At 35.8% G+C, this 23,986-nt stretch overlaps 1 protein-coding gene across 1 annotated transcript; it reads right to left on the bottom strand.

The window, feature by feature from the left end:
• Positions 1–10,010: 10,010 nt before the first annotated feature.
• Positions 10,011–16,618, bottom strand: LOC131035794 (uncharacterized). Its single transcript, XM_059221229.1, has 3 exons — positions 16,518–16,618; positions 15,451–16,349; positions 10,011–10,332 (listed from the first exon to the last, which is right to left on the bottom strand). The coding sequence occupies exons 2-3, from the start codon at positions 16,284–16,286 to the stop codon at positions 10,011–10,013; spliced, it is 1,158 nt and encodes a 385-aa protein (XP_059077212.1). The 5' UTR covers positions 16,287–16,349; positions 16,518–16,618.
• Positions 16,619–23,986: the final 7,368 nt, after the last annotated feature.

The raw sequence follows: 23,986 nt of genomic DNA on the forward strand, positions 1-23,986 counted from the left end.
GTTTACATACTAAACAGGGAACATCATACATGAAGGTTGTAGCCAATGTATGGTACCTCTAGTTATGTAGGACATAACACTATGCTCATAAGACTATTATTATGAGGTCACAAAACCAATATCTTCGTTGAAGGGTTGGGTCACTTCTATTAGAAGAGGAGTGAGGAAGTGGAAAAGCGCTTAAGTGATGCCCTTCCTCATGCAATTGGCGGCCGAAATTTGAGGATGTATGCCAGCAAGGAAATCTGGACCATTTGTTTCTCTTATGTTTTATCAAGCTCGTAGAAGCTTGTATGTATTCAAATATTCATAAAGTAAATAAAAATTTGAAAAGGAAAAATATAAATACTTTCATATGTTTATGAATATGATATTGTATATGATTTATGATGTGATGGAAAGGTTGAAATGGAAACTATTTCAAATATGCATCTTGTTTATGAAATGGATTTTTTTTTTTTAAATTTATTTATTTTTATCTTGTATGTTGGCAAATCATTTCTTTCACTTGTGGGTTAAAACTTAGTAAGTTGTATGGGTAGATCAATGGGCATGTTACAACTCAAATACAATAAAATAAATTTCAATTTGACAAAGAAAAATGAACTTGATCTGCATTCAATCCTCTTGCATTGGATCAATTGAGTTCCCCCTTCCTTTAATGCTTTGTTTGGAAAGTTAGGTCATTTCCTAGTTTACAAGGCTTAACATGTGAAACCCTAATTTTCCATCCATTACATTTTTTGTGAACCTGATGCTTCTAACATTTTTTATATTTTTTATTTGGTTTTTTCAAATTTGATTTTTTATAATTTCATTGGATACATTGAGTGAACATTGCTTTGGTTATTGCACATCATAGGTAGATTTGGTAAATGGAGTTGTTATCTTTCTTTTCTAATTCAATTTAAAATTTAATTCAAGATCTCCATAATGTTCCCTTTTATTTATATTATGATAATTCATGTTTCCCTTTCATCCATAACCATGATTTACCTTCTCCCACAATTGGTCCCACCCATAGATATCGCTTGGTGTAAGAAGATGATATTGTGGCTAACTTTACTAATGATACCATACCTAACTTTCATTTCAATGACCTTCCATCTAGAGATAAAGTTTTGATGAAATATTGTATCTCTCTTGAGGTATCTTATGTTAATGAGGAAAGAATCAATACTCCTCTCATTGACCACTCCAATGGAGACACAAAATTGAACCATCTTCTTCTCATAAACATACTTTAGTGCAAGGGGGGCAAGGTAAACATTTTGGTATATCAATCTCCCTAGATCCTCCTTATTCTCCTAGAGCTTATAGATCATCAACATATTTATAGACAATATGATGTTATGCATGAGCTATCTCCTAATATAAAATTGAGCAAAGATGAAGCCTTAGATGATAAGGATCCTTCTTCCCAACCTAACAAAGAGGACATGAATAATGACAATAGAAAGAGGAATCCTCCTACAAAGGATATTTCTTCTTCATCTATTCATCCCTTTTGTCCTTCAAAATTCCCTTACACAACAAATTTAAAATAAATTCACAATGAAATCCCTTCTCCTTCACAATTAAAAACATCTTATGAGATTGGCTACGATATTATTTCAAAACAAGGCTATGGTGGACAAGGACTTGGAAAAAAAGAACAAGGAATAAAGGTCCCTACAGATCCTCTATCACAATGGACTAGAGAAGGTCTAGGATATCCCAATTCATTGACATCTATGGATGATTTCCTTAAGGTTCAATGCTTAACAAATATTTTGCAAAAAAAGAGAAATTACCATCCATCTAAGAATCATTTTTCATCCAACAACCTTCATCCTTCCTTACTATTCCTTTTAGCACAATAAAAATTTCCTCCACTAGTATACCTTTCCCTACATCTCAAGAGATAAGACTATCCATGTTGATAATCAAGACAAACTACTCACAAGGATATTTTGGAGACTCAATTATGATAAAAACATTACATTTCCTTTTGTGGGATATGTCAATAATTATAAGATCAAAGATGGTAGTATGTATTGCCTCTTTCATCATAGTTATTCTCATTCTATTGGTAATTGAAAAGATTTTTAGGAATTTGTTCAATATTCATGTGATAGAGATCTTATCCACATCACACCAAATCTCATGCTTTTTCTTGATCCAAATTTGAAGGTGGTGCACTAGCACTACCTTCACCAGGTAACATTGATAGTCTACCCTATTGGGGGCTCTTTATCATGTGTAGTGGTATAAATTAAATCACAATCATACTCAGACAACAACATGATAGTCTTTCTTCCTTGTCTCCTTGCTTGGGGGGAAAGAATAACATTTCAATCCCCTCTCTTTTCCTCCCAAACATTCCTTTTCCTTTTTTGAGTTTCATTTTTCATAGTTCTTGAGGTCCTTTCTTTAATAGAGTGATCCTCCATGCGAGTACATAAATGTCCCTTGGTTTGACTTGTTCCTTGTTTGAAACAATATGTCTTCTTATGAACAATCTCTCTTTAGTGAATGTGTGCAATCCCTCACTAACTCTCCACTTTTTTCTAGTGGTGTGTATTTTTTTTCTCCTTATCCTTTCAAATATGTCATCTTTAATAAATATATCCCTTACTTTTGGAGGTAGATATCCTTATGTAAAGATATCTTCCTTTGGGCATCCCTCAAAAGGATTCGTTTACACTTGTTGCAAGATATCTCTTTTACAAATACCTTCTCCTAGCTTGTAAGAGTTATGTCTCTTTAGCTTGGAGTTATGTGCATTGTTTCCTAAAGCATATCTCCTTGTTGATTTCCTAAAGCATATCTCCTTGTTGATGAAGGTGTGTATCCTTGTTTCTATCTTTTACATAAGGCATCAACATAGGGATATATTGACATCTTAAGGAAGGGGTATACATGCAACCTCCTTGAAGCATATGTTAAATTTAAGTTGTGAATTTCCTTGGATGATTCCTTGCTTGGTTATCCTTGTTCAATTCAAGTTTGTGGATTTTCTTATGAAAAACATTCTTTGTTTGGTTATCCTTATGTCTTAGATGAGATGTACATGCTCGAAACCAAACCAAAGTCTTAGACGTGATGTTTCATTCCCAAATCTAGACATTTTTTATTACATTTATTATACAGGTTATTACATGCTTGAAACTTGACCAAAGCCTTAGATGAGATGCTTAACTCCTAAAGACAATTTTCTAGACCTTTCAAATCTCCCTTTCAAATAGATTGACTAGCATAGCACAACTTGATAGACCTTTCAACCCTTCCTTTTGCAATTCCTTAGGGTGAGTTGACTAGCATAACACAACTTGCTTAGCCTTTCAACTCCTCTTTCTCTCTTTTTAGGATGAGTGGATCTAGCATAACACAACTTGCTATTCTATTCTTCCTCCCTATGTAGACCACCCAACATAACACGACTTTTGTCCTATGAGAATTCATACTTCCATGGATCACCTAGCATAATAGAACTTTCTAGCTTGTGGAATCCATGCCTTCCCTTTTCTCTTCCCCATGAACCCATAAGTGTAACATACCTTGCTATTTGTTGGATCATGGTTCATCTCTTGATACATGCTCTTTCTCTTTCCATGTGAGCACTTGTTCTCTTGTAATAGCATTTCAAGAATGGTATTAGCATTTGAGACATTTTGATTATCAAAGTGCCTTCAACTAGTTGACTTGGAGCCTTTTTTTAACACTAATACCTATTGTGTCCTTTCACACATCTTTTGTGTGTCTTTTCTTTGACTTTGTTTTCTTTTGTGTGTCCTTGCATATGATTGTATGAGTTAAGATCCTAAGCTTAGGGTATTGTTCCCTCGAATTTAGTGATGCATTATCTCTTTATGGTTTTTCTCTCAATTTCTCATTTCTCTTTATCTATTTTTTGCTTTATCGTGAGTATGTGAATAGACTCATACTCTCGCTAAAGTGGGAGCTAGATGTGGTGTCATAAATTGTAATCCTAAACAATTTACACCACCTTTTGTGCCCCTAATTTAGTGTGTCCTATCTTAAGCTCTCTCCTAGATCCATTTCCAAGCTTTTTACCTCAAATATGTTGTTATCTATTCGCATAGAGAATTGAACCTATGTCTCAGGTTGTGCACCTGAATCTCCTACAGTTTCACCCTATTTTTCGTGGACCATGGGGCCAAAGTGTCTTGGTCCTAGGATCATGATGCCCAAGGCGTCCCAGTCATAGGAACATGGCACCTAGGGTGTCCCAGTCCTCCTTAAACATGACCTAATTTAAATTGATCAGTGCAATTCCCCTCCCCAATGATTTTGGTTCTTAGTGCCTCAATTTGACCGTTGGAGGTTCGCCTAATCCATAAATCACCTTGGAAACCTATATAAGAGTATTCTTCCTAAACATTTTGATCTATCACATCAACCCATAATTTATGCATAAACATCAAGAATTCTCAAGCATTCAAGGTAGCATTTCATCCCACCATATCCTTCAAGCATCATGGAGCAATAAATTTACATCAATCTTCACGCAAGAAAGTGTGCTTGATTAGGTCATCATGTTCATGTTATTACATCAACACTTATGATCACATCTAAAGAAAATTGCATCATCATCCATTACCAATTGCATTTGATCTAAGATATATCATCCAACATTTACTTCAACATTTCCATTTACAATTTCAATTCAAGGGTTAATTTCAAACCCAAGGTTTGACCTAAGGCAAACCCCAATCAACAACATTATTTCCCTCATTTTTTTGTTTAGGTGAAAGATCTAAGAGCCACAGATAGAGATTCTAGTAGAGGAGATGATGATGATCAGATCTGACTTTTGCATAGGCAAAAATCATAGGATGAGGATGAAAAATGGTCACGGTCTTGAGAAATTTTTATGAGCTTTTAGGGACAAATTTTGAGTGAAATCTTGATTCTGAAAGATTCCAATCTATTTGCATCTGACATTAGGAATTGGGACACAAATTTCCACACGGCCCTACATTTATAAGACAAACTTGCTATCACAAGCGCTTCTTTGATTCTCTTATTCAGACTTTACTCCACACCTCTGTATCTCATCTATAGTTTGTTGTTTCTGTTGTTTCATGCCAATTCTTCATCATTCACTCTAGATCTAGCATTCAAATACATTCAAATCAATTTCAATTAGACAAAAGAAAAGGAACTTGATTTGCATTGGATAAATTGAGTTCTCTCTTTCTTTAATGTTTTGTTTTCAAAGTTAGGTCATTTCCTAGTTTACAAGGCTTAACTAGTGAAACCCTAATTTTCCATCCATTATGCAACTTAAGATACACAAATTTATTCTATCAATGCTATCAACTAGTCATGTCAATCTAACTCAAAGGTAATAAACATAACAATTAATCTATCAAATTGACTATCAGTCTAATTAATGTTAATACTAACAATCTACACTACAAAGAGAGTTGCAATACCTCGAGTGACCCTTGCTCATGTGTTTTAACCTCTGATAACGATGCTTGATCTAACTTAGAGTATCATCAATATTCCATCCTTTATTCACATTCAAAATAGATATATGGACTAATAATAACAATCTCATCAATTTGACAAGAAACTATGATAGAATCTAGCAACTAAACAATTAATACATCCTTAGTAATCCTCGACTTTGACAAGATTTGTAATTTATACATGAATCTTGAGAGTGGATTAATTTATGACTCTAAAAAACCTTACTAACAACTATTAAAACCATCATGAAAATGAGGATGGATTATTTTTCTCCATAACTTAGTTTCATTGTTGGGCAGCGAGTGGGTTCTTTGCAACTTAGTTTCATAGTCAGTGAACATTCTATTTTGACTTCACATTTTATAAGTTAATAGAAATGCTATCTTCAATTTCATGGCATTACAAATGGGGTAGCATGGTAACCAAGAAACAAGTATAAAGATGATGACTTTGTTTCTATAGAAAGAATCTTTGAGTTATACCCTTGTGCGCCATTTGAAAATGGCCTCAACTTACTCATACCCCATGTTTGAGAGTCATATTGATGATGGGGCTCTATGGCTTAGGATTGGATTCTTGTATCTGCCAAGGAAAAATTGAAGTATAAATTAACTTGGGGTTGACAAACTATTTTGCATTGATCTCTTATGAGGGTAAGAACCAACACTTTAGCAAGCCTCTAACAGTTTCATTATACCTTCGATGGATAAGAAAGCCATTTGTGTCGAGAAATTTTTGCTACTAAATTGTTGAATATTTAGATTTAATACTCAAGGGTGCTTTCTAACCAAGTTTGGAAATGTAAAACCTAACATTTGAACTTACTGAACAAACTTTAGCCAGCCTACACAGGATAAATACTGAACGTTGGGCATGTCCGCAACACATAGAAGTGTGTGCCCACGACCCAATATACATCAAGATAAAATAGATTGTAAATGAAGAGTCATCTTACATCATCATCAACATTGTCCACATTGAATAACCGCTTGGCTTAACCAACACACTCAAAGCTTTGACTTTGAGTTGTCGGGCCCACTCTTAACCCTCAACTTGACCACGGTAGTGTTTCCCTTTGGGATTTGGCCTTAACAATTTCTCTTCACGTGAGTCTTAATCAAGTAGCTTTCCATTTGATAGTTTCCATTCCTGTGAGTATTAATGCCCCTCCTTTCCTGCTTCAAAGTCTTGCGCACCCCCATTCACACATTAAACAAAGTTAAACCTCTGCTTCACACGTCAAACATTTTTCGGTGCACCTTGTTTACACAGTAATTGTTCCGATCACGATTCAAGCTCCAGTCGTTGTACGTTGTGAAGTGAGGGGTGACAGGGGAGGAGAGGAGAGGTCACCGGGTACATGTAATTGTTTGATGGAACCACATTTCGGTGAGACACTCTATTTTCTATAAGCTGTTGTCTGTTTTAGGAATTTATTTCAATGTTTACCTTAATAAAATGTTCACATATCCTCACCATAAATCTACACAAATTCATTCTTATTGTCATTCTATACAAAATTCAATCCAAAGGCCTGACTAACAAATTTTTAAAAACTAAATAAATAAATCATTAGCTAATGTTTCTATCTAATTTCAAACTGAAAATTCATTGAATTAAGGGGTTTTTGAGTTGACTCAAACTTAATTTGAGTAAACCATTTCTCAAAGGCCAAGCATAAACTTGAATCTTTATAAAGCCTTCTCAAACAACAAATCCACTTTGTGCATATCATGTAACCAGGGGGTAAAAGCACAATGTTGTGTCACACTTTTATAAAGGAACTGACCAACACAACTAAAATTGTTTAACTTTGACAACATAAAAGTAGGATTTCTAAATTGAATATTGAAATGATGTAAACTAATCAAATGTAGAAATATGAATGAAATTTATGTCTGATATTTTTTAAAAAAAATTGGAGAAAAATTGATTTTTTTTATAAGTTCAAAGACAAATTTTTTGTTGGTGTAATTAATTATTCATGTTGGATATTATTACACCTTACTTAAGTTTATTTAGGTACATGAATGTCGAAGTAGTTTGCATATGAGACACTTCGGTGTTTGTGCCACATTGGGATAGTGTGTTGTAGGAGATTTCCACATTTTATGGTGTGATCTTGTTATTACTTTATCATATCCACTTATTGTGGGATGATAATTCCACCTTCGGTGGGTGATCCACCTCATGTGGAATATTTTATTATTTCTCCTACCTACCACACCTATTTCCTATCTACCCTTGTTTCTCATTGAGCCACATGTCATGTGTGTGTGCTCACATATCCATATAGCCTTGCCTTTATAAGCAGGCTCGTCTACATTGTATGTAACAACTTTTGATGATCCAGTTGATCAATATTTGCTCTTGATAGAATACAGTTTATTCCTATCAATATTTTGTCTCTTTATTTTGTACTTTTCATTGAGCTCTTGATCTTGACAAAATCTCACATGGTATCAGAGCCTAAAGGGCTTCTTTGATTAGTCATTTTGGAGGCTTCGATTTTTGGATTTGTGGATCTGAATTTTTTGGGAGCGTCATACAACGATATGGACATCATGCTTGCATCCGGGAGGCCGTTTCCATGAAAATTGAGTATAAACTTGACCTATTTTGGAGAAAATCAAATTTGGAGAAAAAAAATGCCTGTTTGGGTAGTGCGATACAAATTTGTAAAAAAAATAAATTATTTTTTGCAAATATTTTTTGTACGTCTTTTATTTTAATTCACTTAAATAGAATGGCTCACTAAGAATGCTATGGCACTTGGAACTTTGAGAAAGTATGTATCAGATGACCTCATTTTTCACATTGATAAGTGTACTACAATTAAAGAGGCTTGGGATATTTATGACAAATTGTATGGCCAAGTTGATGATATTAAGGGCTACAAGCTTGATAGTGAACTCAAAACTTTGGATCCCAAGGATTTTGATACAATCCAAGATTATGTCACAAAATAAAATGAGCTAAGGGAAAAGCTAAAGGATTGTGACATTGACAAAAAGGATGCTCAATTGGTTTATAACTTGTTGGACAAGCTTCCATCAGAGTATGCAGCCTTTGTATGTAGCTTTCAAACGCATAGGTTAGCTCTAGGTTCCTCATACACTTCTCCCTTATTTGATGCATTCACGGAGATGTTGATACTTGAGCAATCTAAGTTGACCAAGATGGGGATTCTCAAATCTTCAAAGTCACAAGCTTTGGTGGCTAATAAAGGGAATCAAAGCAATCAAGGAAAAGACAAGAACCAAAAGCAACCTAAGTCTAAACCACAACATGATGGAGCACAATCCTCATCTCCACAACATGGTGATTCTACATCCTCACCTAAGAGGAAATCTAAGGATAATATTTTTTGTGCCTATTACAAGAAGTCAGGACATGATGAACAACATTGTTACAAGAAGGATATTGATGAGTTGAAGCATCTTCTTGAGAAGAACAAAATCAACTTACCTTCTAGAATGTCTACATCGGCTTCTTCTTCCAAAGAAAAGGATAATGGAAAGGATCACTCTTTTGGGATAGATAAAGGAAAGGGACAAGCTCTTTGTGCTACTACAAGTCATGATTCAGGGAGATGGCTTCTAGATTCAGGGGCTTCTCATCATATGGCATCTTCGCAGTCTATGTTCTCTTCATTTGAGCCTTGCCACATGCCACAAATTTTGATGGGCAATCATACATACATGGATGTGATTGGGAAAGGATCTATTTCCATTGGGGATAACTCCTTCAATGATGTGTTGTGTGTACCCCATTTGACAAATAATCTTCTTTCCATCTATCAAATCACACATGGGGAAACTAAGAAAACTATGGAGTTCACACCTGATTCAGTTATCATTAGAGACTTGGAGACTAGAGCTATCATTGTGATTGGGGTGGTTGATTATGCATCTCGGTTGTACTCCTTTTCACATTTTGGTCCTATTGATGAGGTTGATTCTTCTTATGTTGATGATTCATATTTTTAAGAGAACTTTGGGTACTTGAACTTGGGGATACTTGTTAGAGTATTCGGGTATTTACTTGATTAATTAAACATTCTTTGTTTAATTATTTAAGTTCCCTTTATCTCTTTTACACTTAAGCTAACTTTAGGTGCATATAATTAATTATTTTAATTAATTATTATGTGCAAACCTAGGTTTTCCCTTTTTAGGGTTTCTTGACCTATTAAAGGTTGAGTTCTTTCTTTTCTTTGTAAGAATCACATTACATATTTTTGTGAATATTGAGCTCTCTCTTTTTAAGCATATTCTATGTGTTTTGTATGTTCTTCAGATTTTGCTTCATTGCTTCTCCTTGTAACAGGTTATTCGGCTTGCAGAAGATCTTCAGGCTCCTGTGGTGTTGTATTTTCTCAACTCCTATATGGTATCAGAGCTTGGTCACAGGTTCGAATCACGCAGGCTGCGGTGAGTGACACTCTGAGAGGGATTGTTGGCAGTAGGCCAGTGTCCCTTGTGGGGATTCGTGACATGGTTTAATAGCCTCCTGTGGATTCTATAAGTCTAGTGGTTGTATTGGGCATTGTCAGGTCCGCTGCAAGCTCGCCGACCACCGCCTTTGTTTCTCCCGCCGGCCGTCGCTGCTATCCGCCCCCGCTGGCCGCTGCATGCTCCCCGTCGGCCGCTGCCCACCTGCACCGCCAGCTGCTTCGCCTGGGATTGCCTGCCCCCACCAGCCTGGATCGCCCGCCACTTGCGGCCTTCACCCTGGCCCCCACCGCTCAGATGCCTAGCCCCTCCGTTGTCCGGCCCTATTTTTCGGTCGGCCACCACGCCGCCACCCTGCCACTCGGCCGCCACCGGTGCACCACCGGAGCTCCGCTCCCTGGCCACCGGACCACCAACAGGCAACTAGACCCCCTTTTTTTGGCTTTTTCAAGGGGGGTTTGGTTTTTTGGCCCTATCTTGGGCATACAGAGTCATTTTTTCAAAAACGAATAGGCATCGGAAAGCTGGTTCCGAGGCCGACCTCATGGTGTTGGTAATTTTTTCCAATTTTTTTGTTTGACTGTGTTTTTTTGCAGTCAAATTGAGGTCTCTTTTTTGTACTCCGGGAGACGTAGAATGAGCATCCGACCTCCGTTTTTTGAAAACTTTATATTTTCGGAAAGCGTGTTCTATGTACTTTCCAGAAATATGAGTTTTTTTTTCAAATTCTGCTCCATGCATATTTTATTCAGTTTTTTTCTTTTCAGCACTTTGGTAGATATCGTGGTTGTTTCAGGTCCCGGGATCTCTTTTCTGAGTAGGGTGTCTCTGTTTTGATTCTCATTTCTATTTCTAGTCTTCTTATCATTGTAGCTTGTAATTAAGCAAACGCACTGAGATAAAGTGCCATCATGCATTGTTTACTTGGAATCTTGCATATCTTGTGTCTTGTTGTACATGCACTGTTGATCAAGTGCCATGAGGGGGTTGATGTTTGCCTTTGTTTGCCATCTTCCTTTGTCAAGTGAGTGTTCCTTCCACGACATTCGCCTCATGATGATGTGTCTTAGCACCTTTGATGTTCTTGGTTCTTTGTCATGCAGGTGTTTTTTGGCTGTCATTTTCAGTGTTCTTGTCCCTCTCCCACTTCCGCATTATGGGGAGGTTTATCCTGTTGGTTCTAATGCTTCCGTGGTTCGATTGATCAGCTCTTCAGGCTTTGGTTTCTCATGCCATCCGTATCTTCGATTTCAGTTGTTTTGCCTTGTTTGCCTCCTGATTCGAGTAGTGTCATTTGAGGGCACTCATGCAAATTACAGTCTTCTCTACCTGGTCATGTTCTAGTTCAGTGGATGTTCTTCAGATCAGCAGTTATTCTTCGACAGAGTTTGCAGGGTCTTCATGCTTCAGTGATATTTTTTCCATCTCTTTTTGGAGTAGAGTTTTGTTCCCACGTGGTTTTCTCTTTGTCTCCGTTTCATAGAGATTTCATTGTATTTGGGTACCTGATCAGGCCTTGTTGTCGGGACCCATCTTTATTGCTTTCAGTAGCTGTTCTAGGTTTTAGCTTCTCCCTAAGTCTAGCTTAAGGGGGGGTGTTAGAGTATTTGGGTATTTACTTGATTAATTAAACATTCTTTGTTTAATTATTTAAGTTCCCTTTATCTCTTTTACACTTAAGCTAACTTTAGGTGCATATATTTAATTATTTTAATTATTATGTGCAAACCTAGGTTTTCCCTTTTTAGGGTTTCTTGACCTATTAAAGGTTGAGTTCTTTCTTTTCTTTGTAAGAATCACATTACATATTTTTGTGAATATTGAGCTCTCTCTTTTTGAGCATATTCTCTGTGTTTTGTATGTTCTTCAGATTTTGCTTCATTGCTTCTCCTTGTAACAGGTTATTTGGCTTGCAGAAGATCTTCAGGCTCCTGTGGTGTTGTATTTTCTCAACTCCTATAATACTCACATGTGACCCCATTCTTGAGCCTTGCATTTGATCTCCTCCTATTGATATCACATCACCTATTGCACCTGATGATGCAGCTAGTGCGACAGTTTTTGTTTCTTGTGATTCAATGCAGCAAGATATTTCGTGTCTTCCAGCTTCAGTTGATTGGGATGCCTACTTGACAGACATTGTAGGTTTGTTTGTGGAGTTCTACATTGCAGATTTGGGAGACATCATTGATGATATTCATCTTCTCTTTGATAGAGATGATCCTTCTTCGATTGTTACGAGGGAATACTCTAACCCTCTTGTGCATTCTCTACATGATCCTTCTTTCGAGGTTGATATGATTGTGGATATTTTTGTACATCAGTTGGAGGAGGTCTCTTTATCCTTAGAGGAGACATGTGAGTCTTTGAATATTGTTCCACATTCATCTCCACTAGATCTTGGATTTCCTTTTTCAACAGTGTGGAGTAGTTCACCACCTTTGGAGGGGGTAACTTTCAACATCGACATGGGGACACTTGAGCAGTTTTCCAAAGACTCCATTCATCATGAGTATTTTTCCTACTTCTTACCTTAATGATTGGGGAGACTTCATGGATACACCTTTGGTTTTGTTTCTTCCTAAGGGGAGAAATGTTGTTCGACGTTCGTGGAGCAGTTTCTTCATCCAGCTTTGAGCTTCTACCATTGGTGTAGATTCTACATTGAGGGGGGCTACCTAGCTTCTCTTCTTCTCTCATATGGGGGGTACTTTTTCCTCGCATGGGGTTTTGTCCTTCACATGCTTCTTTGAGAGTTCTTTGTATATAGTTTTCATCTCTCTTTTTGGGGGAGGGTTTTTTCCCATTGGGTTTTTCTCTCTTTCCCCACTTTATGAGAGATTGCATTGGTTTGTGTGCATTTACATTTGTACATGGGTACCTAACATGGCCTTGTAGCCGGGACCCATCTTGCATTGCTGAGTTGCATTGTAGACTTAAGTACATTCCCCTAAGTTGCACTTAAGGGGGGGTGTTGGTGTAATCAATTATTCATGTTGGATATTATTACACCTTACTTAAGTTTACTTAGGCACATGCATATCATATTAGTTTGCATATGAGACACTTGGGTGTTTGTGCTACAATGGGATAGTATGTTGTAGGAGATTTCCACTTTTATGGCGTGATTTCCACCTTTGGTGGGTGATCCACCTCATGTGGAATATTTTATTGTTTCTCCTACCTACCACACCTATTTCCCACCTACCCTTGTTCTCATTGAGCCACATGTCATATTTGTGTGCTCACATATCCATACAGCCTTGCCTTTATAAGCAGGCTCATCTACATTGTATGTAGTTCAACTTTTGATGATCCATTTGATTAGTATTTGCTCTTGATAGAATACAATTTATTCCTATCAATATTTTATCTCTCTATTTTGTACTTTTCATTGAGCTCTTGATCTTGGAAAAATGTCACATTTTTCATTGCTGAAAAATGCTGAAAATTAGGGGTTCTAGTCGGGCCACCAAAAAAAATTAAAACGGACTTTTTTTTTCTGATTTTTTTCCAAATAGAGAACACACACACACACACACACACACACACACACACACACACACACACACACACACACACACACACACACACACATATATAGTGTTAAAAATAAATAAAATAATTTTTATGTATATTTTTCTCGTTATAATATTTTGAAGTCCAACATAGCTAAATTTGACAGTTTTCGTTCAACGTCACTTTTTGACTACTAAATTTATCATAACCCCCCCAAAAAAATACCCTTTTCGAGAAGATTCTCTTACCTAGTGATTTTTTTTAAATTTCTAATCAGCCTCTTTTTGAACTTTAAAAAGCTACTCACAATGTTTAAATTAATAAAAATATTAAAATTAATCAAAATACTAAAAAAATTATATCTCTAGATTTGTGACTTCAAGCTCTACCAAAGGGTAATTTTTTGATTTTTGTGAAAAAATATTCTGCTTGAAGAAAAATTAAGTAGAAGTGAAAAGTTTCAAAAATATAGAATTTTTGACCATTTTTGTGCCACATCACATGAAACATAAGATAGTCCAGCCGGACTACCCTTAGTTCTAACATTAAAAAAAAAATGATTTTTTTTTAATGATGCCATTTGAACTAAGGGAGTCAGGCCGAACCGAGTCTGGTCGGACTTTGGGCGCCATTTCGGCGCCACGCGGCCCGAGGGTAGTCCGTCTGGACTTAGTCCGACTGGAGTACCCTCCATTGGCCCAAAGTGTGACACAACTCCATGATTTGGCCCCTGGGTATTCCATGATAACCCACATTTCTTTGAGGCATTATTTCAAACAATTCAAGTGCATTGTCTATGCTATGATGGTGAGGTTGTTGCCAACCATGAATAATATTTTCAAAATTGGTTGATACATAGCTCTAGAGTAATTCATTATGCCATATCATAGATAGGGCATATTAACTTTTTGAAATTGTGTCAAGGAATAATGAAAAGGCAAGACATGATAGAGTAGTAGAACCATTTTCTGTTGGTCCGTGATGGAATTCAAATCCCTTTTTGTCTATGAGAGTAAACATTGTCAGTCCAGTGATTTGTTAAGTTGATTGTACAATGGATTTCACACTTGGGTGCTTGACAGTGGATTTATGAATGTTGTGAACTATCCCCCTTTGTCTAAAACCCCAATAAGTCACTTCTGTAGTTCTGAATGAAGTGCTCACAAAATAGAATGTGAGTAGAATGCAAATTAATATTCTTATCTTCTTTTTGATGTCCCATTGTGATCAATGGAGCCACTGCAATTCAAATTGAATCTCAGCTCTAGATTGCTTGTGTTGGGTGGGAGCAAGATGGGTTGTAGATAATTTCGAGTCCTGAGTAGAAAGTTAGGTCTAGTCAAAGTTAAGATAAAATTTGATATAGTTTTTTGAAAATTTCATAGTTTTGGATTTTATTATGTAATAAACAAATATGACTATTGAGTTTTGATTCTCAAGGGGTTTTGGTGACCCTTGGAATCTCATGAACTGTTATATGTTGGATTTTCGAATTGAATGGATTACTTTTTGGCTTGCTTCAATTATGTGTTTACCTTGTTTGTGTAAGCAAATCCACAATACCGCAGGTTCTCACTCAAATGTTGTCATCCGAATCCATAATTCAGATCATCTTTGCCCTTTTCTTTTTTCTTGTTTTCTCATACTCATTGTTATGGTTGGATTTATTTTTCTTTCTTGATGGCTCCTTGCTCCTCTCATTGTCAGATTCATGATGATCAGAATCTAAGGAGCCTAATGAACTAGATGAATCATCATCAGAGATCGATTCATCAAACTCAGGGATAGACTTTTGCTGCTGCATTATAAGCCTTGGCATATTCTTCAAATACTCACTCAAACTCTCAGTGATATCACCAAGACCAATGGAAGTAAAGAAATTGATAGCAAACGATGAATTTTTGGGATTGTCCTTTGGGAAAATTGAATCAAAATACTCTTGCATTGTTGGATCGTTCAACCTTTTATTAAGCAAAAATATACCAAGTTCCTCTGCCAAGACGATTCATCAAACTCAGGGATAGACTTTTGCTGCTGCATTATAAGCCTTGGCATATTCTTCAAATACTCACTCAAACTCTCAGTGATATCACCAATATCACCAAGACCAATGGAAGTAAAGAAATTGATAGCAAACCATGAATTTTTGGGATTGTCCTTTGGGAAAATTGAATCAAAATACTCTTGCATCGTTGGATCGTTCAACCTTTTATTAAGCAAAAATATACCAAGTTGCTCTGCCAGCTCCTGGAAGAGAATCTTTATAAAAATACGGAAAGAGGAAGTAGTATCCTCCTCTGTCAGACGTTTATAAGCAAGACAATGCCATGGAAGAGCATCTGTGGCCAGTAAGTGAGCAAAAAAATTTGCAGCATTACGAAGTTTATTTGTTTCCAACCTGTGTACCATAGAGTACTGTTGCACAAAACACTTTTCGAAAAATTCCTGGTATACTTTGTTGATCATGTAGAATCTTTTCCCTAGAAGACCATAATAACGGCGGTATGTTCTCTCTTGACTGCAACATTCTAATAGCATGATGCATAACTCCACCTCTTGACCTGATTCAAGCTTGATCCTTAGTAGCTTATGACCAGCTTCCTCAAAATCAACACTTGACATGATTGTTGAGTAGATTGTGTGTCTTAAATTGACCAAATTCCTCTGGTTTCCGGAAGCCCTTTTTTCACTAAATTTGTGCTTATTTCTGCCACCTGTCTCCTTGTGAGACCTTGATTTTTCATAATCGTCTTTTTCTTCAAGCTTTTCTTTGTTGCAACCTCTGTCAATCTTTGCTTGAGAATTCTCTGTTACCTTCTCAGATCTCCTCATTTCTCTATACCTGTCAGGATCTTCGTGTCTTCTCTGGTTTCTGTCCGTCCTCAAACTCAAATACTGACATAAATTAACATGTATTTAAATATCATAACAATCCTTCCCATTAATTAAACAGTTCTAAATGTAAATTGTATTCAAATCGTTCTAGGAAAAGAAAACTAGGAAAAAGACAGCAATTTTTTGGTGAACAATAAATATGCTGATATTTTCTATAATGATCCACACCTGTTTCTGAAACAACTGATCTCTGTCGATGCCTTATATGAAGCGTCCCAAGGTGAATTCTACTGAGATTTTCTCCTTTCTTGTGTGCTCCTTAACCCTTCCACTGTAGATCTCCTGTCAAGGATACGATTTATCTTTAATATTCTTGCTCAACAATAAAATATTTACAATTCATCAAAATAAATGCTCGCAAAATTTAAGTTTCTCAAAATTTATGGCCACTACACATTACGGCCACTCTGCAGAGCAAATTTCATGAGTCTTATCAGACTGATGAACAGAGCAGTTAACAAAAATTACAGAGAACAAATTCTTATTTTATTGATAAACATTTTCAAATTATAATAAGTGAACTTAAATTCACATCACAGCAAATGCTTCAGAGATTCTACTCCGTTCTACAAAAACTAAATTCCAACTCAGCACTCTTCAACGCATTTTAGGCAATTCTTTCTTTTTATCTTTTCTGTTTTCCTGCCACTTTCTGTTGTCTTATTTTCCAACTCCATTTTTGGCATGAAATCCCTTCAAAAACAAATATCTGCCCAATAATAATCCTCAAAAATGGAATCTTTGTGAGGCAAAGCAAAGCCATTTTCCCTCTCCATTTAATCATTGTTATTTGTCTTCTGTAAATTGAATCCAGAAAGCTTTTGCCATTTTTTCTTTGATGTTATGTTGAAGAAAACTATCATTGCATTTTCCACACAAAGTAACCGAACTGAGCGCTGAAGTGGATGTTTCAAATTCCTTGTTTTATTTCTTCTTCATTTCTCATTTGCTCTTCTTTTTAATATGATTTTCCTGCGTTTTAAAACTCAGAAATATCTCTCATAGATGGTGTTTCATTCTCACAAAAAAACAGGCGTTTCTTTTCCTTCTTACGCAACACCTGTATTTAGAACTTGAAAGTAATTTCTACACCATTATTTTTTTCTCTTTATTTTGACAATATCATAAATGATAATTTTTTCCTCATATTCAAAAGTCACTCTCCATTTAACTTATTTCTTTTTTTAATATGAAATTGCAATTAAAATTCAATTACAAAACTACTTTAATTCTCAAAATAGATCTGCGGAGCTCAGATGATTTTGCTTCAAATTCGTTAAAACTTTAGAAATTAAATTTCTTATTAATTATCAACACTTATAGAGAATTTTAAATTCTCCCAAATGTGAAAGATATGACAATAATTCTTTGTGCACATTTGTGGAAATGTAAGTAAGAAATTACCCCTAAAAGGATTTTGGCCCAACTCTTCAAACAATTATTTTCCAAAACTGCCTCCAAAATGACATTTCGACAAAAAAAAAATGATTTTGATCAATTTGATAAAATAAAATTTTCTTCGATATGGAGAGATGCCAATTTTATAGTCATATGGCCACTAGCTCCACAAATTGTTGCTTAAAAAAATTAAGCAATGGTTGCTAGCTAAAATAAGTTAAGTTGTTGCATGGGGGCATGTCCTTAATCTCTTGAACAATGACCTAAAAATAGAATTGATTGGAATGTGTCTTCTTAAATCGAAATGTCTCTTTCTATCGAATAAAATTTGCACTTCCATGCGTTCAATCACATACCATTCTCCACTTCCATGCACTAATTCCTAATCACTCTATTTAAAATGTAACTACCAAGTATTTATTTAATATCAAAATTAATTTGATGGTATTTTTATCTACATGGACTCAATCTATCCTTTCATTGTAGAACATCTCTTAACATAATTAGGAAAATAAGTTTTAAATATATATTAACATTAACAAATGAAAAGACTCCATCAATCCTTTCATCGTAGAATGTCTCTTAATATAATTTAAAAAATAAAGTTTTTAATATATATTAACATGTACAAATGAAAAGAAAACTTGAGTTGTACGAATTGGTTTTGAAACAGCTACAACGGCTAGTGTTCTCACCCCTCCTGCAATGGCTCTATCTATGACTACTACTCCTACAATGGCTCTGTCTACAATGACTCTGTTTGTAATCGCTCCATCTGCTACGACTCAGTCCGCACTTGTCTCTCCTACTTCCTTTGTGGGGTTTTTTCTCGGGCTCATGTCCTAGTTAGTGGTGTGTGTGGCCTTGCGCCTGTGGGTTCACTTGCCTCTCATGCTAGTGAGCCTCATCTCACCCCCTTGGTCGTGGGTGGGTTTGGTGTTGTTATTGATGGTCTTGCCAAAACTTGTGTTGGAACCCCTCCTTCCAAGCCTTTTTCTTCCACTGGTGGGCGGAGCTTTGTTCATGTTGCCAAAGTTGTTGCTACTTTTCCTCCCAAAGGAAAATCTCATCCTCTCCCTTGTGCCGAGACCTTCCCTGTTGTGGTAGAAAATGTTGGTTTATACGAACATTGTAGGTTGGTGTGCAAATTTGCTGGGTTCTGGCCTTTCCTTCCGCATCTTCATCGTTGGGTGAGTGATTCTAGGAAGCCTTTGGTTGTTGACACCATTGAGATTTACCCTTGTGCTAAAGGTTTTTTTATTACTTCCTTTGTTTCCTATGTGGATTGTGACTTGGTGCTGAGCAAGCTATGGGCTTGGGGAGTTTACTCTCTCTCGGTCAAACCTTTGACAACTTCTTTCAACCCTCATACTGAACCACTCAACATGTGCAACCAGTGTGGGTTCCTCTTCCCAATCTTCCTCTCCATTTTTGGGATCATTATTGTTATGAGGCCATTGGTAACTCTATCAAACACTTCTTGAAAGTCGATGATACCACATCCTTCATGGATCATTCTATTTTTGCTTGCATTCTAATCAACATTGACATCTCTATGCCTCTCCCTGGGGATGTGGTTCTTATGGTTGGGAATAGGCCCTAGACTCAATAGTTAGATTATGAGACCCTCCCCTTTCACAGTCATAGATGCTTCTCAACTTGTCACTTAGCTTTTGATTGTTGTCTCTCGCGTTGTAAAGGTTTTGCAACTTGGTGGAAAGATGTGGTTGTTGATCACTTGACTATTAATGTTCATTCTGATGACCCTTCTCATGCTAATGATGACTCCTCCTGGGATGAGGTTGTGCCTCTTACTGTTGTCAAGGTTTCTATTGTCCCCCTGGATACTATTCGTATGGCTTCCTCTAGCCTTGAGTCTTTTACTCCTGTTGTTCTTGTTTTTCTACAACAGTCTACTCTAGGTGTTGTTTTGTAACAAAAGTCTTCTTTAGGTGCAGAACAAAACTTTGAGGGGATTTTCCTACTTGATCCTACTTGCAATGACATTCCTAATAATAGTATTGCCTGGATTGTTGTTTGTTGCAAGGGGAAAGGTAGGTCTCCCCCCCCAAAACTCTTTTGTGTCGAGTTATAGGCGATTCTCCCCTCTTGAGTATAGCTTTCTGTTATTGTTGTGTTGTTGGTTTGGCAAACCTTTTAAAAGTGGTCTTCTAACTTGTTGTTAATGGCATGTTTGACCTGAGCTTGTATAGGGCCAACACCCTAGTTTTACTATCTTTCTTTTATGCCACCTATGGGCTATTATATACAGGGTCAACAACCTTGTTTTTCTACTTATTTTAATAAAAAAACATTTGCAAATGAAATTATTGAAAGTTGTATATAAGTATATGAGATAAGGGATAAAGTTTGAGATTGTCTCTCACACAATTTTGGCAAAATGGATATCTTTAAATCTTTGTCTTTGTTAATGTGGTATGCATTTAGATTCATGTAATGTGGTAGTCACTAAATATGTGTATAATTCAATATTCATTCTAAAATCATGAGTGTGAATAGCTATTTAGGAATTTGTTGAAAATGTTTTGTTGATATGAGCATAAGTATATTCAAGAACAAAAATTGCAAAAAAATGAGCTTTATGTTCTAATAAGGCAATTGAAAGAAATATAAGTCCGAGTTAAACCTATCTTTGAATCAATTCATAGTTCTGCGAGGTGACATAAGCTCAATAATAAATAAAGATATTGGCATGTCTTGTATAAAAATGCATACAGAAAGTAGACAAATGAATGAAATTTTAATTTTAGTTACCATGTCCAGACACAATCTTCATGTAATATGAAATAGTAGTTGATGAGTAAAAAACACACTACACTGCACTTTTGATGCTTCAATAGTGCATTTTTCCTATCTAAAAATTTAACCTAACAATTTTTTTATTAAATTTGTATCACTCACTGCATTTTATAAATTCACAAGTTTGTTGGTTACATTTAAATTTAATAACTTTAGCATTAAAAAGGATGTGAACATAATTTGTAGCTTCATAGAAAATTCTTAGATCTTTTTTCTTTTAATGTCAATAAAATTTTGATATCATCAAATTCAATTTTTTGAGTCCATGCATCAAAAGTGCTTTGTTGTAAAGTTCCTCAAAAGAAAACAATAATATTCATGGTCTGTTAGTAGTGAGTTTATTTATTAAGATATGATAATCATCTATAGCATCATAGAAAGGTCCAAGAACCATTTCTATAATTTCCATGTGATTTATGATATTGTGAGTTCCAATTGTTTTTTGTTCATGAAGATTTTTTTGTGTGTTTACATGTGAGATGACGTGTGAGGTAATTTCAATGAAATATAACTTGGAGTAACTTGGAGTTGTATTTTTTCATTCAATCTACAACTTTGTAATACTTTTTTATAATAGATATTGATGCACTGCAAAAAGGAATGTTAGGAACACAAGATTCAAACGTTAGTGTTAGTTAGTATCAATAAAAAATGAAAGATGAAAGAAACTACAATCCTAAGCATGCATATCAACAGAGATATTAAATAGATTATAGAAAGCACACAAAAACGGAGGAAAGACACTAAACCCTCCCAAATGCTCTTCAAAATGCTCATAGATGCTCCTCTCTTGTTCCTCTCCTCTCCAAGTTCCACATGAGTGTAGCCCTTATATTTTTGCACTATTATGGATGTCTTAGGGAGATTCAATATTATGAAAAATGACTAATTATGCAAATGCAAGCTAAATATGAGAAAGTATCTAATTAATCTATGTTAATTTTATCCAAAATAACAAAGGAAAGTGTTCCTAGAATGCTCTCTTAAAATTGGTATAAGTTTGATGCATACAAGATTTATGGATTAAGAAGGAATGGGCTCTATGTATAGGAAAAATGGAGAAATGGATGGTAGAGATTGAGTAATCTCAACAAGGGCCAGGATTGATGGGTTTCTGATCCATGTGAGGGCTTTCAACCCAATCCCAAGATGACAAATGTCAACATGAGATGGCTTGAGAGGAGAGGGAAGAAGCATTAAATGCTTGAGATGACATGAAGGTTACCTTAGGAGGTAAGGTTAGGATTGAGTTGAATGAATAGAAGCCTTTATCCAATGAATAATGCTTTTATCCAATGGACAAACTCTTGTGCAAGAGTTAGTGGGGATAACCATGGTCAAAGCAATAAATGCTTGAAGAGACCCATGAGTTAAATGGGGGTTGAGTTAGAGGGAAAGCCTCTAACCATGTGGGCAAGTTGATTTAACCATTAATGGTTATGTAAGAGCCATTAATGGTTTGGAAGACTTTGGGGGTTAACTTGTTGAAAACATAAAACTTTTAATGCTTTTCAAAGACTTTGGAGGCTTTGAGAAGTGACTCCAAGTTGCTTAGGAATGTGACAATAATTAGGGGATGGGATTAGGCTAATTTAGAATGGATTAGAAGAATCTAGAAAGGGTTTAGAAGAGTCTAGAATGGGTTAGAAGAGTCTAGTGGGTGAGAGAAAATAGGATTTTAATTAAAAAAAAAAATCATTTATTTCAACTAAATAGGTGCAACTTGCATTTGTAGGAGAATGCAAGTGGGGGGGGATGGTAGTTTAGGGATTTAAATAAATATTTATTTATTTATATAAAGGAGGAAAGGGGTTAAATTAAATAAATATGTCTTATTCATTTAATTGATTGTTGGTGTGTGGTTTAATGAATTAATTTAAATAAATTGAATAATTTATTTAGTTAATAGAAGAAGAGGTTGAGGATTAATGAATTAAATATTAATTTAATTAATTGATGACTAATGGTTAAATAATCAAATAAATACTAAATATTCATTTAATTAAGTGGACAGATTTATGTGTCTACATTTGCCCCTCTTTGAGACAGTGCGGTTTATCGTGTCGTTTCAAAGAAAGAAAGATAGGTATGAGAAATATGCCCCATAAATGTTAATTTAGTGGGTGGTATTCCCCCTCAAGAGATGGGCCGAAATTTTTTTAAAAATTGGGCGATCTCTCGAAGAAGAGAAAGAAGTGGAGGGGAGGTAGAATAGAAGAATTTAGAAATAATGGTGAAAGAATGAAAGAAAATGCAGTGAATACGGAGAAACGACAAGCCAATGAGTACCCTTAGGTCATGCAGGAGATTCGGTGCAAATGCGGTATTTGTTCTTTTGATTGATACTACACAATTGATCAAAATTGGTTGGACAATTGAGTGCAATCGGTTAAATTGCCCCAGTTGAGTCAAAGCCTGACAGTTGATGTTAGTTGTTCGCTTCGATAGGATAAAGTCTGAGTAAGTGAATCAAAGTGACCTATTGTGACTTAGACAATTGATGTAATTGTCCGATGAAGTTAAGGTATATGAAGCAATATACTCGTTGAGACTTAGACAATTGATATAATTGTCCATTGTGATTGTGTTTGATTGGTTGATCAATTAATAATGTTTGCGTTGTAGGTTGTTTGTGGTGAATCATAGCAGCCCCGTTGAGACTAGATCATTGTAATAAATGCCTCTTGTAGTCTAAGATTTCCATAATCGATTACGATGAAAAGATTATGATGATGATCGAGATGGGGAAGGTGAGGGGGGGATTCAATGTTAGATAGAAGGTATGGAGGACCTAGATGGGGAGGGTGATCCAATGTTAGATAGAAGGTATGGAGGACCTAAGACTCATTCCTGTGGAAGAAGATCAAAAAAAGAGAGTATCCATTGTCATTACTATGTATGAATGATATGCAGCAATATGGATGTATGGATGGGTGGAATGCAATATATACAAATGAGATGAAATTATGATCCATAGATTATTCACAGTTCTTTATTTCATCATCGAGCATGGTAGTATCGTTCTTGGCCGAGGTAGCATGAACCAAGTTTTGAGCATTTCACATGTAAGCAAGCATCATAGACAAAGAAAAGTTACCCTCTAGTCTGGTTCATATGCAAATGGTTGAGGTATACATTGTAGTCAGTAAGCCATAGTGATCCATCATTGTATTTTTGGCATATGATCATGTAGCTTAGTGAACTTCCCACATAGACACCATTAGTACATGCCCCAGAACTTCATTGGAACAATCTGCAGACAACAAACAAAGAAAAAGATATCAGGAGCCATCCCGACTACTCTAATCACTTGTGGATATCCTGGAGTAGCGTAGGAACTTGATATGAATAAATAAATAACAAACCAACCAAGTACTTATCAGCTTAAACAAAATATTCTTGTCAAAGAAAATGTTAAC

The sequence above is a fragment of the Cryptomeria japonica genome, chromosome 5 (assembly GCF_030272615.1).
Source record: "Cryptomeria japonica chromosome 5, Sugi_1.0, whole genome shotgun sequence".
NCBI lineage: Eukaryota > Viridiplantae > Streptophyta > Pinopsida > Cupressales > Cupressaceae > Cryptomeria > Cryptomeria japonica.